Source organism: Dicentrarchus labrax, unplaced genomic scaffold (genome assembly GCF_905237075.1).
Source record: "Dicentrarchus labrax unplaced genomic scaffold, dlabrax2021, whole genome shotgun sequence".
Lineage (NCBI taxonomy): Eukaryota > Metazoa > Chordata > Actinopteri > Moronidae > Dicentrarchus > Dicentrarchus labrax.
This window is the reverse complement of record NW_026136722.1, coordinates 15212722-15225490: the sequence shown is the minus strand read 5'-3', so window position 1 is coordinate 15225490 and position 12769 is coordinate 15212722. Positions and strand designations below refer to the sequence as shown.

The following is a 12769-nucleotide window of genomic DNA, read 5'->3' as shown; positions in this document are numbered from 1 at the left end:
TGCTGAAAAGTTCTTAACATAAGTCAAAATGTCAAGAAAGTGTATTTCTAACTATTCTAACTCTTTTGAGACACAATATAAAATCATATAAACTGACTCTTGCTTACACATATGTTTAAATAAAACAATCTCTTAACCAGCACAACAAATGTTTTGTCCACAAACTGCAGCATGTAATCATTTACAGGGTTTAGGGATGTGTTTGGGAATAGACTTTTGACTTTTGGGTTATAAAGTGTTAATTTTACAGATTCATAAATTAATTATAGTTTTAAACCAGTGTATTGAGAAACCGCACATTTAAATTCTGTGACATTATTGTACCTGTAATCAGTTTGATTTAAGATTATGTATCGTTTACTTTAACCTCTATGAGTTCTTATTTTCTAACTTTTGTGATAATGCCAGTTGATTATTAGCCTTCAACAAGGAGTGTGAAAAGTATTAGTGTTAAACACCTGACCAAATAATATCACATGTACAACTGAGTAGTTGATTTGAATAGTTAATTAAGAAAAAAACGTGTTTACTGTAACAAATATAAAGGATTGAGTTTTGCTTTGAGTGTCATTAATGTTAATGTTAATCTAGTATGACATAATTCCTTATAAATGTTTTATCTGTCTATTTATCATCTGTTTATTAACAACCTATTTGATGAAGAACACAGAGCAACACTGGAAATTGTCATGTTAATCAAAGACTAATTTAATTCCATAATAAAATATTCCCATTAGAGTAAGCAGGTGTTAGTGAATAATGTAGTTATGTCCTTGTTACGTAACTCTGATACAAAGAGAGGAGACAACAGCTCTGAGGTTCTGTCCTACATGCTGTTCGTCTCCTCACACAATGAGACCCAAAGAGCAATTCTACCACAACCTGCAGGCTTATGTTGGACATTGTTCTGTAGCTTACATCTGCAACCAATACATTTAACACCTCACTCTTTCTCTGGGTCTAATTTATCTGCTCCATCTGTGATTATGCTGTTGCTTTCTCTCCATAAAGAGTGAAGATCTATTCCAAACAGCTCCATCTCTTTGTTCGATCAAACTCTGTTTCTGTTTTTGTGAGAGCGCATGTGTGGTCAGGTTGAATTGGCGGCTAGACTCTGTCACACACATTCCTTTTCATTCAGCTGGAACAGAAAGAAAGAGTGAAGGACAAAAAGGGGTGAAAGTAAGAGCGAGTGAAAGAGAGAGAGAGAGAGTGAGTCAGAGGCTGGGGAGAAGGGAGGAGAGGGGGGACACAGAGAGAGAGAGAGAGGGAGAAAGCCAAAAGACATTTGTAGTTGAGTGGACGAGCACAGACAATCCCTGGCACACAGCTCTTTGAGTGTCATGTAAACCACCCCTTCGCTCTCCCTTTTTGTCCCATTCACTGCCTGCCACCCTCCCTTCTCTCTGCCGCACCCTGTGGCCTCTCTGCTTTGGACTTGGGGGGTTCGCCTGCCTCTATAAAAGCCCCATTTGTGCCCTGAGCGAGCTTCATTCCCCATCATGGAAGGTCAGAGATACCAGTCCTCGTACAGGAAGCGTTACGGGCCCCAGGGCTCAAGCAGCACAGGAGTCAGAATTGGGAGCCATTCCTCCAGCCGCCTTTCCTGGCATGGCACCCCACGCAACCTCACCCACTCCAGCCCGATATCCCGACTTTCCTTGGGCTCAACCAACACGGCCCTGCTCCTGGGGAGCCCTGGGGACCGGCTGGACTTCTCAGCTGACACCCTGATGAAGGCCCAGTACAAGGAGACGCGCACCAACGAGAAGATGGAGATGATGGGCCTGAATGACCGTTTTGCGAGCTACATAGAGAAGGTGCGCCTGTTGGAGCAGCAGAACAAGATGTTGGTGGCCGAGCTGAACCAGCTGAAGGGAAAGGAGCCCAGCCGCCTGGGAGACATCTACCAGGAGGAGCTGAGAGAGCTGCGCAGGCAGGTGGATGGTCTCACTGCTGGCAAAGCTCGGCTGGAGATAGAGAGGGACAACCTGGCTACAGACGTGGCCACACTCAAGCAGAGGTAGGAGGAAGCAGGGTGGGACTCCTGTGGGTGGTTGGTGTGATGTACAGTCACACAGTAGTACCACCCTGTTATGTCAGGCATAATGCTGTGCCAAAATTTTGCACACTACTTATTTTGCTTTCTTACTTGAACTTTCTGCTGACAGAAATATATTTATGTTCAATTTGGCACTTGTCAAACTTATTGGAAGGAAAAAGAAAGTCGGTTCAATGCTAAAATACATGTAGATAAATTCCTGCACAGTTTCGTGGACAACAAAAATAGATAAATATAAAACATTTTGACAGATACCTTCATAAGGGTGCTTAAGTTTAAAGTTTGATGTAACTAGTAAAAAGGTTCATAACAGATGGAGGGGAGTGGCACTAACTTGCTTCTTGCTTTGTCCATTCTTCTGTATATTTGGTGTTTCACTCAACTCAACTTGGCTTTGTTTGAATGTTTGTGCTGTGCACTGGGTGATGCACTAGGCTACGAGAAAAATAATTTTAGCTTGCCAACATTTGAGCTCTCTCTGAACAACACTTAAATAAGTTTAGCTGCAAAGCTAAGCTGAGTTTTTCTCTTTTAAATTTCAAATGCATTTATATGCAGATTTGGTTTGTCTCTGATTCGTTGGAATGCAGACCACTGTGCTCTGCCCGAGCTTTACTCCTGGATCCCTCTTTACAAACTTGATCCTGACTGAACCCCTCATCGCCATTGAGTGAGTGCTGAGGAATGAGGCCCACACAATGGTAGCCTTCCACAAAGGAAACAGACAGCCAGGCAGATGTTCTCTTGTCTCTTGTCACTTCAAAACTCTGATTCACTGCAGTCACATATCCAACTTTTTTCACATAAGGTGCACACGTGGCATGAATCTATAATTTAATTTAGTCAGGAGAATGAGCGATTGAATGTCTCTGAGGGTGGAAAAGTCTACTTAAGACTGATTACTACGCAGCTGCTGGTCCCCTGAAAGAACACAGAGTGAATAGTGATGGCCGTGGCTGAGAGGGTCAAAGGTTACTTTTGTGATTCCCGCTGCTTTTCTCGAACCACTCCATTCAGCAAACTCTGCGTGACGCTGTACAGATGTTATCCCAAGTCTGGGCATTTGTGTTTCCATGCCTCTGTGTGTATGGCAGATGAATTACAGGGTGGTGTGTGTCTGCATGTGAGGCTGTGCGTGCACACATGGACCCTTTTGTGTGTGTGTGTCTGTGTATGAACTCCATCCCGTGGGAAAGGCCTCTGGCTGTTAGATTGGAGTGAATGTGTAATGATGCGTAAGCTGCCCTTTCAGCTGAGCCCCGATCGTCCCCTGAAGCACAGGGAGCAGCACTGAAGCTCACAGTGAAAAAATCTGATCGAAATGCTTGAAATACACAGGAAACTCGCAACTGAGGACTCTATGCTTGTTTCTCTATTACTGATGTTGTGCCATAAAGGAGCAGGCAGGGAAAAATCAGAAGTACTATGAGTACTTTTATGGGAGCAAAACTGAAAATTGTTGGGATTGTTTTATGGAGTTTTGTTATATCTTTTTAAAATGTGTGTTATGATAAATACAATGAATCTGGAAATTATCAGTAGGTTGCTTTAATAGACCAAATAGACTTAAACTTAAAAGATTAACAGATTTTGTGTTTGTTTATTTATGGTCATGATCATCTATGAAGCATTTTAATTTCAAGCTTTTACTCCTTTTTTCGTGACTTACTCAGGTTGCAAGAGGAGATGGGTCTCCGACAGGATGCGGAGGGCAACTTGAATGCCTTCAGACAGGTAATTCTGCTAATATTTCTCTGAATTCATGATGTATACTATTTAATACATTCAGTAAGTCTGACTGTCCACCCTCACTTCCTCTATGTGCCTCATATTTTGCAAAGGATGTGGACGAAGCATCTCTAAATCGTGTCCAGTTAGAGAGGAAGATTGATGCCCTGCAGGATGAGATAAACTTCCTGAAGAAGACTCACGATGAGGTAAGAATTAAACTGAAAAAAATCAACTTTAACCATCACTACCTGTACTTTTAACCGCATTTAACCACCTGAATTTCCACTTTTACCTCCACTACCTCTCCCCCTCTCAGGAGCTGCGTGAGTTTCAGGAGCAGATCATGGCCCAGCAGGTGCATGTTGACCTGGATGTATCCAAACCAGACCTGACTGCTGCTCTGAGAGACATCAGGGTCCAGTATGAAACCATGGCTACTTCAAACATGCAGGAGACAGAAGAGTGGTACCGATCCAAGGTTAGAAGACTCAGATATGCTGTACTGTAGTACTTAGAAGTAGAGTAATGCACATCTAAATTACATTAGATTCAACTTGTGTCCTGAGGAGATGGGATATACAGCAGAAGACATCACATATACTTGTCTTTGTACACAGTTTGCTGACCTGACGGATGCAGCTAGTCGAAACGCAGAAGCACTGCGTCAGGCCAAACAGGAAGCCAACGAATACCGGCGCCAGATCCAAGTGGTGACCTGCGACCTTGAGGCTCTCCGCGGGACAGTAAGTCCACTAAACCACAGAAAACACTGTGTCAAAATTGCAAACAGCAACTTGCACATGACTACATTACATTAGTTAATTTACCATTCACAACATTAAACCAGGACAGACAATAAGACAATGGTTCCAGTGTGGAGAAGGATGTCTTGTCTATATATTTCAAGTCCACTGTGCTAGATAGTAGAAGCAATTGTGGGAGTAGTAGTGGTTAATAAAGGTACAGTATAGTAGCTGTAGCAGGCACTGGTATATAACAGTAAATGATAGTTTTAGTAGCAACTGCAAAAATAGTTGTAGTGTTAGCAGCACTAGTAGAGTGGTCAGTAGTAGTACATATATAGTAGCAGATGGAGTATCAGAAGTAGATGTAGCTGCAACAAAAGTAGTAAAAATAACAGTGTCAGGCAGCAGGGTTGCCCTTTAAAATACAAATACAACATTAAAATGGAGCCTCAGTAACATACAGTGTGCCACATTAGAGGTTGGTGTTCATTACTGGGTGTTTATCTGCATAGTTAATTACTCTGTGCGTCTCTTCTTCTTTGAGAACGAGTCTCTGGAACGCCAGCTACGGGAGATGGAGGACCGCTTCTCCATGGACACTACTGGTTACCAGGATACAGTAAGCCATCTGGAGGAGGAGATCCAGGGGCTGAAAGAGGAGATGGCGAGACACCTGCAGGAGTACCAGGACCTTCTCAACGTCAAGCTGGCCCTGGATATTGAGATCGCCACCTACAGGAAGCTGCTGGAGGGAGAGGAGAGCAGGTGAGAGCCAGAGCTTGGCAGACAAATAATGATTGTAAATATTGTTGTTGTTGTCAGTGACTGTAGTTGTCCCCTCTCTGTTCCTCCAGGATCACCATTCCAGTTCAGAGCTTTTCCAACATGCAGTTTAGAGGTCGGTATCAACTGTGACCCCCCCCCGTCATATTGTCTTCCCTTTATTGATTTTTCTTTTTGAGAAATGGCATGTTCAGTATATTTAAATATTAATAAGTAGACATTCTGGCCTGATGGTGGCACTAGAAGAAAGATCAAGGGGTCACCAAAATTATTAACTTTTGGAGCTTGGTGTGTGCTGGTGGCCATTTCCTGTTTTCTCTCCTCTCTTGCTATGTAATAAAGGTATACAATGCTAAACAAAAAAAATAAAAAAAAAAAAAAAATCATGGCTATCTGGGCCTGATAGTTGTCAAAATATCTCCCATGGGATCTTACATGCTTTCTTCCCCCTGAATGTTATATTTTGGAACATTTGGACCATTTATATTTTAATTTGAACTTTATTCTATTCTTCTATTTGTGTGCTGTGTAAAGGGAGTCGGGCAAAGTAAGATTTTCATTGTACGTATAAACCACTGTGTTTCCTACTGTACATATGACAATAAACCTCTTGAATCTTGAATCTTGAATTGTGTATTTTGACTTTCAGTATATTTCAGTATATTGCATTTACTGTATGGAAAAGTACTTGATGGCAGAATAAAATGTCTTTGAACAGAGGACAATATACTTGCATTTCTTGGACTAGACTGAATGTTTTCCCCTGTCTCCCTCTACTCATCCTTCAGAAACTAATCTGGACACTAAAACCCCAGAGGCCCACGTGAAGAGGAGCATCCTGGTTCGAACTGTGGAGACCAGAGATGGGGAGGTATGTGCTGTTCAACACATTCACACTGAATCAGGCCAATCTGCACATTGCACCCATTCCCTCTGGAGGGCAATGTTGAACCCTTCTGCAGGTTTTCACACTCATTCACTGTCGCTCAGCACACCTGATGCCATATGCAGCAAAAACTCACCAGAGATTTGTTCTTTTTTTTTTTCTCTGTCTATTTTTAACTCTGGTCTCTTTTTCTTTTCAGATCATTAAGGAATCAACAACTGAACACAAAGACCTTCCTTAAAGTCTTAGAAACAACTCTCCCATCTTGTCTTCAGGCACGATCAGAGGATTTTGAAAGATTTGTACAACATTTTCTTTTCTCCAAACCCCAAAGTTGCCCATCACATGAGTCATCACATTTAATTTGTCTCTCCTTTCATTGTCACTGGCAGGCTAAGATGTTTACTGCCCTTCAACCATGACATAATAGACTCCCTCATTAGGATTTCTGCCAAAAACATCTTTGTTCAGCTTTTGTACAGATCTTAAATGGTCTTTAGCCACTAAAAAAACACTACTGGAAATTACTGGTAACCTGTATTAACTTGGACTGACGGACCAGATTTTTAGCGTTGTTTCAGATTAGCTGCCGTAGAAGAGACCTTGAAACGTAGTGAGCATGTTCAGCTAATATGTAGCGTGGTGGAGGTTGACGTGTGGTTATGTGTATGTGAAATGTGGCAAGGGAAGTACACGAGGGAGCTGTGGTTTTCGGACGTCAGAACTGGAAGATAAGCATGGAATGAGAGAGATATGTGTAAATTAGAGCAGTTTTCTTTTTTTTTGCCAGAATGACAGGTGAATTTAACCTTTGTCTGGTGATATTTTACATTTCATTCCTTTGTTCAGGCAGCCACCTCTGTTTGTGTGTTCCTGTCTCACATCTAGTTTATTAGACGTGCTCAGATTGGAGCTGGGTGGGGTTTACTGAGATCATCAAACTCTATCTAGCATATGTTGATGTTACTTTTTCACATGTTACAAAACCCGAAGAAGCTCACAGAATAGCCAAACAACCTGCTATGGCTGCCTTTAATAGGTAAAACTGCAAAACCGGGAAGAAATAACAACAAATGATGTGAACAACATGCTGGACTGTCAGTAAACTGTAGACATTGTAATCAGGAACCAGACACATACTGTGCCTTTACACACACCAGGGAAGAACACAATGCTGAAAGGTCCAAAAAAAACAGTAAAAAAAAAAATAATAATAATAAATCTCTATAAATCTATAAATCTCTTTGTATAGTCATTTGCATAACAGCCTATTTTAGCTGTGTTTTGGTCCATGTGACTGCACTAATGGCAGATGTTGAATGTTTGTATGTCTTCCACTCAGTGTGCAGTGACCATGGCAACCTTTACAATGATCTCACATTATAAAAAGTAAGTTGTCCCATTAACCGGTGCTAAAAAACTAACAACACCTCCTGAGGGGAGGTCTAATCAGCTAAAATAAGCCGTGAGTGAGTGTGTAGGGCATTTAAACTTTCCTCCATCACTTCATCCTCTAATCATCGCACACTGTGTTGTCCTCTGTCTCTTGGATATAACATCATCATTTTTTGACACCAGGACGTGCCAGGGGCATGCCCACTAATCTAACAGAGCTGATAGAGACAGAGCCAGGTTGGAGGTGGGGAGGATGTGTTTGGAAGCTGACATGATCTTTGCCCCTCCAGCCTCCAGTAAATCCACCAACCTCCCTCCCCCAAATTCACCGGCCAATTTCTGTAGTGTTTCACTGATAGCAGCAGAGACAGCAGAGCGTGCTGTTGAGATAATATACTACCAACGCCCGCAACCAGAAACCCTTGTTTTTTTTATGTAGATGCTAGAGTAAAAAGGAAAGGAAGGAAGGAAGAATGGATGGAGGGACGTCACAGCTCAGACACTGTAATCCAAGCTTCGTGCTTTGTTGGAAGCCCCTGCTGACTGAAGCCATGCTGACAGGCCCTGCCACTAATGAGAGTGGTGCTACAGTACGCCAAAGCTGGCTGTCTCTGTGCTCGTCGCCAAGGACACGCTGTGAATTTGTTTTTCCCATGTGCCTCCCGCCTCCTCCTCTCTACAACTTCCACCCCTGTCACTCAAACCCCTTCTCCTGTGTCTCCTAATAAGATGCATCCCTGTCTTGTGTTCACTCTGTTTTGTTTTGTCTTTTTTGAATATCAGTCTGGATAGAATCTCTGACTCCTGTGTCTTGTAGCAAAAAAACAACTAAATCCTGCTTTTTTTGTTTGGAAGAAACTTCTGCAAATGTGAATATAACATTAGTATTGACCAATGCAATTTATTATGGTGTCATGTTAACAACAATAAAACATTTGTTTGTTAGATTTGATTCCTCTTGTTTTTCATAATCTGTTGGTGGTCGTCTTCTTTTGCTTCTGTTTCAAAACTGACACATAGTAGTGTATAATAGTACATTATATCAGCTTTAATCCTACGTTAATGAGCGTTATATATGCTAACAGTTAACCTTAGGGTATTAGGGGGCTGACAGCAGCAGGCATTATTCATCAAAACTGATTGTTTCTGCCCATCGGCCAGTCCGTACTGCTGAGCAGATGGGTCCACTTCCTTTAATATCACGGCTCATTATGAGTGTTACTGTAGATTTAGGCAGAGGCCAAAAATAGTGTCGCCTGAGATACACATAAACACCTGCACTGGATTGTCAAACACCTGGCCTCAAGTTGACAAAAAGTCTGTTTTTCATAATATCACTGAGAGACTCACAGAAAACATTACATAACTACTCTTATTTCGTCATATTCTCTGTTCTGTACTAAGGATAGTTTCACAATTTTTCAAGTTTGTCAAATAACAATTATCAGGTGTCCATATGTACAATGAAATGTTTTTGTCTAACTCAGACTGCCCCATACTAACTTAAACTTAAACACATCCTTTTTAAGAGCTGCTCACTCTCTGAATCATCTTGTGTCTGATTGGCTCCCTTCTCTTCAACAAATACAGAAATGTGTCCCAATTAGGAAACCGTGAACCACCTGAAAACAATCTAGCTATAATTGTAAGAAACAGTTGGAAAGGACTTTCAAAGTGGCTCAGAACAAAATCTGAATCAAAAAGACTGAAGAGTAAACATCTTCATTGATTTTGTGGGTTAAATAGAAGCATGAAGACAAAATAAAGCTATAATCAAACAAACAGAAGTGTACAACATATTGTACAGCATATTTTGAGCTCAGAATTCTTCCTCAAGCAGCATAAAGAGCTCAAAATGTTTGATTATTCTTCCATCTTATTTTATCTTCTGCTTTTTATCTGTTACTTGGAAATCTAATAAGAAAGTAATGAAAGCATGATGGCTATCAGAAACCTTCTCAATATGGTCAAAAACACTCAAAAAAATCCAAGCATGATTGTAGTTTGCCAAACTAAACATGGAAATGGAAATTACAAGTGAATTAATGCTTTTAAGACCCAACATGGAAATCCAGGATATCAAAGCTTTCCACCAGCACATAAATGTGGCATTAGTTGCTAAATATTTTCACTAAACAGTTTTTTTTTTTTTATTCAAGTCATCATGAAAAACAATTCTTTTTATCCAGTATAAAATTAAATTCGGGGTGTGACGTGTGTATTGAAGTGTGACTCAGTAACTAAGTGTGTGTAAAGTACAATATGTATCTGTTTTGCCGGGCTCTTATCAGAGGAATGGAGGGTCTCAGGTCCACACTGAAGGCGACCCTCAGCTGAAGGAATTCCAGGCAGATAAAACTCGAGCCCTGACGTCTGGCTCTGAAAACACTTTCCCATCCAGCGTTGTTCCACAGGGCCAGGAAGGGGCGAAAGGTGACGAAGATGGCCATTTTTTAAGCTCATTATCTTCCCACAGTTTGTGCGAGGTGACAACAGCTGTCATGTAAGCTATAGAAAACATGAACACACACACAGTCAGTCTCATTAGGAAATGCCAACACTTTTTTATTGAAATACACAAGCACGACTTTGAAATGAATTCTGGTGATGTTTTTCATGGGTGCAGCAAATAACTTCAGCATACTGGAAAACATATACCAAACATACCATTTATGATGCTTGCAAATGTTTAGATGTTTTCTTCATCTGATTTGAACCTGCATCAAAATACATTAGAGCTGAAATGATTAATGATTAACTGTCCATCCAAATTGTTTAAGTACACATTACTTCAGTGAAGCCTCTTAATTGTTAAGATATAACTTTAGGTTTAAGGAAATTAGGGAAAGCATTCACTATTTTCAGATTTTTTATGGATGAAATGATTTACTTTAACAAGATGAATTAATTATGAAAATAACTGTTAACTAAGCACAGTTTAGTTTTTTTCATTAGCAAATTAAGTGATTATTTATCTGGTCATTCCCTGTCGTCTCCATATATTTTAATAAATTACTGTAGACTCTAGAGAAGGGAACTCTTCTTGTCTTCTGCTCTTAAAACCAAAATCAAGTCAGTTATGAAAACAAACAAATTGAGACACCCAAATCTTTCTATTTGGACAGTGTTTGACTCTCGTGTCAAAGAGTGCATAAAGACAGTGTATGGTTGCAGTGCATATATATATATATGTATGTATATATGGACACTTTCGGTAAGAAAACACCAAAAACTTTGAGGAAATAATCAGTGGGATGCTGCAACCGATCCTACAAATTCACGTACCAGCCAGTGTTGCAGCCAGTGCTCTTTGTCTTTCGCTGCCCTCTTTAGTGCACATTCCTGTCTTACTTGGCTCTCACACCAAGGGGTCATGGGAAGGCATGTGTGCTCCTTGGTTAATTTTAGCCCTCATTTCATCAAGGCCATTGAGACAAAACACAGAGCAACCACCTCAGCCCGTCTGCCAGACCATAAACGCACATACCCTCTGATCTCCAGACACCCTTTACAGACTGAACCACTGTTTCAGTGGACACATGCTCAGGCCAAACTGTCTCTGGACAAAGTGGAGCGATGACTTCTTAAATGTATAGATCAGCTATCCACTAATATAAAAAGGCACAAAGGCAAAGAAAGTCAATACAGGTGTCAGTCACTGGTGTTTGAGACATGCTGAGAAAAAGGAAGTATGGTAGGATCCACAATGAGACTGCCCTTTAAATACCATCACCGGTAAACAACACTCAGACGAGCTGGTCAATGAAACTCTTCTGTGGTGGCTGTTCCCAAACAAGACTGACAATGTGCAAGATGCCACTTGGAGCAACTCCATGTGACCTTTAAGTAGGTATACAATTGAAACTGTGGCCTGAACGTCTGCTCTGTCTCTGAAATACACAGCTTGTGCCAGCTACGTGTCTCCTCTTTGGGTTCTGGGAGAAGATTTAGTCCTTTAAGTCATAAGACTCCAGGTGAAGGTCCTTTTTGTATTTCATAAGGGAGTACTATAATAATATCAACACATCCCTGGCTGTGACAACCCGAGCGCCGTCTTCTCACCAGACTTTACAACCGTGTTTCATTTTCACTTTTAGATTTTTCTGCTTTAGTGGCACTTATCCAGCTCATCAGTGTGCTGTGATTCATAATGTTGGCTCTCTAGGAATTTGCAAGCCCGGTGCTTCCTTTGTGAAGTCATTGTGAAGAACAGAGAAAGAAGCTACTTCAACATACAAACCCAAACTATTTTTCTGAAAGATTTAAAGGAGACATCACATCACACACACACACACACACACACACACACACACACACACACACACACACACACACACACACACAGAGGGGGCCATTTGAACCTTATCATGACTATAGATTAATATTATACTCCAGGAGTGTGATGGGCAGCCACAGAAAGAGAGGATGCTGCTATTTTGAGCTCAGAGACTTGTGATGTGGAGTGAAGCAGAGTAGATGAGGGTCTGCACTCTGTCAGTGTCAGACCGCTGTCAAGTCATCCACAACAGAGTAAACATAACTTCAGGGCTTGGATTTCAAAATAAAACATCTAGTTATTAAGAAATACTTTGACTGATTTTGAGGACATTTGAGGACACTATGACAACAATTAGACAGTCTTTTAATATTTAATTAATTTAAATAATAATTAATATGTATTACTTAATATACCATGACCACAATACTTTTAAATCTAAGTATATTCTAAAATCTGGGTTGGTAGCAGTAATGTCTGGCCTTGTGATTTTGAAAAAAAGCATTTAAGAACACTGTACTAAATCATAACAAATAAAAAGTTTTGGGTTTGGGAGTGCTGCAACAAATTTTGGGGTTACAATAAACAAGTAATTTTGGGCCCACTACGACCATGCTGCAGGACATGAGCCTACCATGGGCTATTTGAAGAAATATTCCCTTATAAAGCTTGTCCTAGCCACCTTGAAGAGATCTTAAAGCAAACTTTACCCTGACTCATGCTTATTCCTGCATGCTCTGAGGCTATCCGGAGAAATAAAGAAAATAATTTGGCTTTATTTTGAAAGAATCTAAATTTACTTCCGTGCCTGTCCTGGTGGACTCTGACTGACTTGACACCCTTGATAGCCGCTCTTGTCGAGCCGGTGGGTGGGGGGCGGGGGAGCCGGT

At 40.9% G+C, this 12769-nt stretch overlaps 1 protein-coding gene across 1 annotated transcript; it reads left to right on the top strand.

Annotated features, from left to right (window-relative positions):
* The first annotated feature begins 1385 nt into the window (after positions 1-1385).
* Positions 1386-8548, top strand: gfap (glial fibrillary acidic protein). The gene is made up of 9 exons (XM_051388777.1): positions 1386-2023; positions 3736-3796; positions 3904-3999; positions 4110-4271; positions 4411-4536; positions 5084-5304; positions 5394-5437; positions 6111-6193; positions 6408-8548. The coding sequence occupies exons 1-9, from the start codon at positions 1503-1505 to the stop codon at positions 6447-6449; spliced, it is 1356 nt and encodes a 451-aa protein (XP_051244737.1). The 5' UTR covers positions 1386-1502; the 3' UTR covers positions 6450-8548.
* Positions 8549-12769: the final 4221 nt, after the last annotated feature.

Excerpts from the sequence above, each read along its gene's own strand:
- gfap (XM_051388777.1), top strand. The coding sequence starts at position 1,503 with ATGGAAGGTCAGAGATACCAGTCCTCGTACAGGAAGCGTTACGGGCCC. Across the intron at positions 4,272-4,410 it reads AAGAGTGGTACCGATCCAAG|TTTGCTGACCTGACGGATGC; the intron begins GTTAGAAGACTC and ends CTTTGTACACAG. Across the intron at positions 4,537-5,083 it reads TTGAGGCTCTCCGCGGGACA|AACGAGTCTCTGGAACGCCA; the intron begins GTAAGTCCACTA and ends TTCTTCTTTGAG.